Source organism: Sinocyclocheilus grahami, unplaced genomic scaffold (genome assembly GCF_001515645.1).
Source record: "Sinocyclocheilus grahami isolate Dianchi unplaced genomic scaffold, SAMN03320097.WGS_v1.1 scaffold588.1, whole genome shotgun sequence".
NCBI lineage: Eukaryota > Metazoa > Chordata > Actinopteri > Cypriniformes > Cyprinidae > Sinocyclocheilus > Sinocyclocheilus grahami.
Genome location: NW_015505767.1, coordinates 824,291 through 830,313, shown reverse-complemented (window position 1 = coordinate 830,313; position 6,023 = coordinate 824,291). Strand labels below are relative to the sequence as shown.

General features: G+C 36.9%; 1 protein-coding gene across 2 annotated transcripts in view; it reads right to left on the bottom strand.

The window, feature by feature from the left end:
* LOC107557063 (serine/threonine-protein phosphatase 2B catalytic subunit alpha isoform-like) overlaps nt 1–5,766 on the bottom strand; it is an 8,855-nt gene extending 3,089 nt beyond the window's left edge. Inside the window, exons 1-3 of one of the 2 annotated variants that reach the window (XM_016240372.1) lie at nt 5,683–5,766; nt 3,875–3,972; nt 3,322–3,369 (exon numbers count right to left, since the gene is read on the bottom strand). In XM_016240372.1, coding sequence (XP_016095858.1) covers nt 3,322–3,369; nt 3,875–3,972; nt 5,683–5,708 — 172 coding nt within the window. In that variant the 5' untranslated portion in view covers nt 5,709–5,766. The remainder of the gene's footprint in view (nt 1–3,321; nt 3,370–3,874; nt 3,973–5,682) is intronic. The other variant, XM_016240373.1, reaches the window with a different exon arrangement.
* Between the last annotated feature and the right edge of the window lie 257 nt (nt 5,767–6,023).

Genomic DNA, 6,023 nt, shown 5'->3' with positions numbered 1-6,023 from the left:
GTAGAAAAAATATAAACGTTGCTCTTTGTGTTCCATTCTTAATGGAAGTAAGGCAATTCACAATTATGTGTTGTGGCTGGGTTGTTATAGGTCTGCGTGACTCTCGATGTCTTAGGCCTAACTGAATGGAGGAATTACGGTATTCTTCTGTAGCCTGACGATGACTAACTTTAACTGTTGGTCATGTGGTCAACTCAAAGACAGCCTGATGCTTTGTTTCTAGACTATTTGTGGGTGGCTGTTTGTTGTTTCACCTATCAATTTGTGTCGATAAAGTATAATAGGGTAAATCCTGTATAGTGATTTATCCTATATAGTGCTTGCATAAAGCAAGTAGTGCATACACTTGTAGCTGTTATGTATCTTTGTAAGTCATTGTAAACCCTCGTGCACATGCACAAATCCAACCCCCCCATTATTAAAAAAAAAACAGATGGGCTCCCCCAGAGTCCACGGTATAGTTCGAACACTGCTTTAAGCCATTTCAGATCAAATGTCAAAAGACTGGAAATATGGCGATCACTCCACCTTACCAGCGACCATCCCACCTATTTTATTGCTTTTTGTCTATATATATATATATATAGTACTGTGCAACAGTCTTAGGCCACAAGTATTTTCACCAACAAAAAAAATGGTTTAAGCCAGTTATTTCTCTTTTGCTGTAGTGTATCAGTAGGAAATAACAGTTTACCTTTCCAAACATTCCCTTTGCCATTAATTCTAATAATCCAGTGAGATTTTTGTATCCACAAGGAGTCTCACAACAGCCAGTGCTCCACACAGAGATCTGATCTCACCATCATCCAGTCCGTCTGAGATTACATGAAGAATCAGAAAAAACTGAGACAGACTAAATCCAGAAGAACTGTGGCAACGTCTCCAAGACACTTGAAGAAACTTCCTGCAAAGCTACAGTGCTGTGAAAAGTTCTAGGCACTTGTGTAAACATGCTGTAAAGTTTGGATGCTTTCAAAAATAATGTCATAAATAGATTTTATTTATCAATTAACTTCTATTAACTAAATCAAATCAACACTTGGTGTGACCACCCCTTGCTTTTAAAACAGTTTTTGTCCTAGGTGCACTTGCTCATAGTTTTTCAGGTAGCTTTGCAGGTAAGTTTCTTCAAGTGTCTTGGAGATGTTGCCACAGTTTTTCTGGATTTAGTCTGTCTCAGTTTTTTCTGATTCTTCATGTAATTTCAGACGGACTGGATGATGGTGAGATCAGAGCACTGGCTGCTGTCAGACTCCTTGTGGATACAAAAATCTCACTGGATTATTACAATAAATGGCAAAAGGAATGTTTGGAAATGTAAACTGATATTTCCTACTGACACTACTGACAAGACAGAAATAACTGGCTTAAAATCTTTTTTTTGTTGTTGGTGAAAATACTAGTGGCCTAAGATTTTTGCACGGTACTGTATATATATATATATATATATATATATATATATATACATAGGAAGTAGAAACCAGTGTCCAAATCCCTTGAGTCCATCCATGTGTGTATCACTGAGGTGAGCTGGTCTCAGAAAGCGAGAGGTTGTAGAAGAGGAACACACTCTGGTTGGCTGAGAGTTCCTGATTGGGGGTTAATCACATGCTATGCCCACACTAGAACCATGAGGGCCAGAGGAAAAGCAGTGCCCGACAAACCATATCCAAAAATCATGCCTCCAGTTTAGATGCTACCTCAAACCATCATGCAAGTAATAAAAGGAATGTTCCTTTAATGTCACCACTCCAAAAGGGCACGGCAAATATCTGATTAAGTTATTGTTGCTTAAAAAAAACCTTAAAACTCTTGACTTTTTGACATTTTTTGTAGAAATAGCATCTTGTGATGCCTTAGTTACATAATGGCTGTGTCTGCAACCTAAAAACCATTGCATTAGCAGGCAATATATGGAGGTAGGAAGGAATCAAGGCAAATCTGAATCTGAAGATACTAAAATGTCTTCATCTGGTCAGTTTCTGAAAGCAGCATATAGTAGATGTATCCTTCGATGCCTTCCTGCATGCAGTTTGAAAGTTGGTGGAATTTTTTTTTTCTTGTTTAAATGTCTAATTGCATATCAGCTGAGAAGGTATCAAGTATATCAAGTATTGTAGTCATCGCAGGGCTCAACGATAAGGATGGCTGACCTGGGGTCAGTGGCCTGTGATAGGTTTGTCACATAGTAAGAATGTGAAAATAAAGTAAATAATTAAATAATACATGTAAACATTATTCATTTAAAATTAGAAACATAAAATTATTCATGGAAATATACACTACCATCCAAATGTTTGGAGTCTGTAAGATGTTTTAATGTTTTAGAAAGAATTATGCTCACCAAGTCTATTTATTTGATCAAAACAAAATCAGTAAAAACAGTAATATTGTGAAATATTATTGCAATTTAAAATAACTGTTATCTATTTTAATATAGTTTAAAAAGTAATTTATTCCCGTAATGCAAAGCAAAATTTATATCAGTCATTACTCCAGTCTTCAGTGTGACATGATCCTTCAGAAATCATTCTAACATTTCTTATGATTATCAGTGTTGAAAACAGTTGTGTTGCTTAATAGTTTTGTGGAAACCCTGATATTTTTTTCCAGGATTCTTTAATAAATAGAAAGCATTTTTAATAGAAATATTTTGTAACATTATAAATGGTTTTACTGCCAATTTAATGAATCCTATTGAACTATTACTTAAAAAATTACTGACCCCAAACTTTTGAACACTAGTGTAAAATTACACATTTATATGTATATATAGGCAAGTACAAATCAGAACTGAAAAAAATGTGTTGAGCCCAGCATTGAATATTTGCTTGGTCGTCTCTAAAGCTCACTTGAATCTGGTTTAAAACCTTTGATGTGATGTTATTGTGCTTAAAATCCACTTGTTCTGTCTGTTTAGTCATTGACTGACCAGGTAGTAAGGCAGGTGCCTTGTGTTTGGGACACAGCCACAGTGTTAACTAGTAAGCAATCCAGGCTAAATCAGATTACTTGAAAACTATTTGACACCAAACTGTACCCAGACATGTGCAGTGCCGCTTCGTAGTGATTGGTGGCTTTCTGGTCTTGTTGCTCTTCTCTAATGTAGTGTGTTAGTTGGTAAGAGCAGTCAACTTTAGAATGTTCAGAATGGTGACCCTGGCGGAAAATCCAGCATACGACGATAGATGTGTTTTGAAATGTCCCAACTGGTAGGTTCCATGTTGAACAAGAAACAAACCAGATACCAAACCATCTACCATTTCAAACTCATCTACAATCTTATGTTGGATTATGCCCAGATACATGTCCTGGAATTACCTTCTCCGTCTTCATCCGTCTCGATGGCTTCAATGGCTTCGGTGGTTGCTGGAGGGAGAGGAGGGGAGTGTGTTACATCTGAACAAGCCATGCAACAGCAGTAACGCACAGGCAGCAGTAGTGCACAAGCAGCGGCGGGCACCGGGACAACCCCGCGAGACGCATGCATGCCAACCAGACTATGGACCACAGACTTAGACAATCCTGTCAACCATTCGCACTTTGCAAGAGACTTCTCCTGCTTTCCATGCTTCCTGCACTCTAGACACCCTACGGGTCTCTCAGAAACTCACTCTCACCCCAGTTTACCACTGACGGGTAAACCGACCCACTAATGTGTCCATGCTCTGGGGGAACTAAATGAGCAGTACCCCAAAGCTTGGAGTTGTCAGAGGATACAGAAAGAGACAGATGGAGAGACAGGGACAGACATTACAGAGACAGAAGAGGAGGAAAAAAAGAAGCAAGAGAGAGGGAGAGAGAGAGAGAGGAGGAGATAGAGAGAGACAAGAACCAAGAGAGGAACATGGCCACTACTGGATTGCGTGCTCACCACTCTGCAGAGTCTGCTTGCCTCCAGAAAGCACCCCGCTGGGCAGCATGCCGGTAGGGGTCAGGCCCTTCAGGGTCAACACATTCTCACTCTCCTCTCTGCAGGAACAGCATATTAAAATCAGAAACAATCAAACGCACATCACTGATATTACACTACCATTCAAACATTTGGGGTTGATTAGTTTTTGAAAGAAGTCTCTTATGTTCTCCAAGGCTGCATTTATTTGATCAAAATATTGTGAAACATTATTACAATTTAAAATAACTGTTTTCTATTTAAATATACATTTTAAATGTAATTTATTCCTGTGATGGCAAATAGCTGAATTTTTTGCAGCCATTATGCCAGTCTTCTGTGTCACACGATCCTTCAGAAATCATTCTAATATGTGACCCTGGAGCACAAAAGCAGTCTTAAGTCACTGGGTTATATTTGTAGCAATAGCCAAAATACATTGTATGGGTCAACATTATAGATTTTTCTTTTATGCCAAAAATCATTAGGATATTAAGTAAAGATCATGTTCCATGAATATATTTTGTAAATTTCCTACTGTAAATATATTAAAACTTAATTTTTGATTAGTAATATGCATTGCTAAGAACTTCAGTTGGACAACTTTAAAGGAGATTTTCTCAATATTTAGATTTTTTTTGCATCCTCAGATTCCAGATTTTCAAATAGTTGTATCTCAGCCAAATATGGTCCTATCCTAACAAACCATGCATCAACGGAAAGCTTATTTATTCAGCTTTCATATGATTTATAAATCTCAATTTCAAAAAATGGACCCTTATGACTGGTTTTGTGCTCCAGGGTCACATATGCTGATTTGGTGCTCAAGAAACATTTGTTATTATTATCGATGTTGAAAACAGTTGTGCTGCTAATATTTTTGTGGAAATCATGACACATTTATTTTATGATTCTTTGATGAACAGAAAATTCAGCATTTATTTAAAATGAAAATCTTTATAAATTATGAATGTCTTCACTGTCACTTTTGATTATCCTTTTGAATATCCTCCTTGCTGAATTAAAGTATTAATGACCCCAAACGTTTGAATGGTAGTGCACACAGGAAAATGTCATGAGTGATACAAACTTTATATTTAGTACATTTTAAAAACCTAGCAGACTAAACCAGGAGTTTTCAAACTGGGCTCTGTTGAACATTTCAAAGAAGAAAAAGCTAATATTTACTGAAATGTACATTATTAGAGGTTCATTCTACATTCGAAAGGCTGGACAAAACACTTGTGATGTTTTTTTTTATTACTTAACAGCCATAGTTTTAAATAGTAAATAAAAAAGAAAGAAAAAATATTAAATATATGTGGTCATATTTGGCTTCAGTACACTGACAATTTAATGAATGTTTTCTTCATAATCTAACTTTTACTAGTTTTCTCACAGAGTATAAATGGCCATATATATATAAAACAAAAAACAGCTGCCCTTCAATTTTAAGAAAAGCAGTCTCTCAAAGATACTTACTGACATTAATAATCCTCTGCATATAACTTGCAATTTTATGTTACAACCACAAATATCCATAAAGATCCCAGAATTCCATACTATACCTTTGAAATATTTTCTTTAAAATACTTTCCGTACCTTTAAAATAGTTTTTGCATCCCAGTTTTATGTTGCACTGAATATCAGCCATGAATATATTGCTTTTAAGAAGCATCTCCTCTATCCTCTATCTATCATGTCTGATAAGCAAGAATAATATAAGCATAAGCATGCGACCCAGCTGACCGCAGACTGAATGACTCAGCTGGAGGAAGCCCCATTTGTACCTGAGCACGGAGAACATCTTGGCCATCTTCCCAATGGCACGGATCTTGTTCCTAATCACCTCTTTCCGAGCAGCTGCTGCATTGGCTGTGGGCGGAAAGAAAAAATCAAGCAGTCTCAGTCAGTCTCAGTATGACCAGAGGCTAAAACCCCCCAGAAACGTTTATTCTTTTACAGAAATGATCTGTATTGTGTTGGCGGCAGTTTTGGGAGTAACTAACTTAAAGAAGCGACACTACTAAGTGTTTTCAAAGTATTTTCTTCCAAGTTCAAGTTACTATTTCACTCACATTGCCACATTGTGACTTTTTTAACCGGGTATGCTGAGTGATAAGACCCCCCC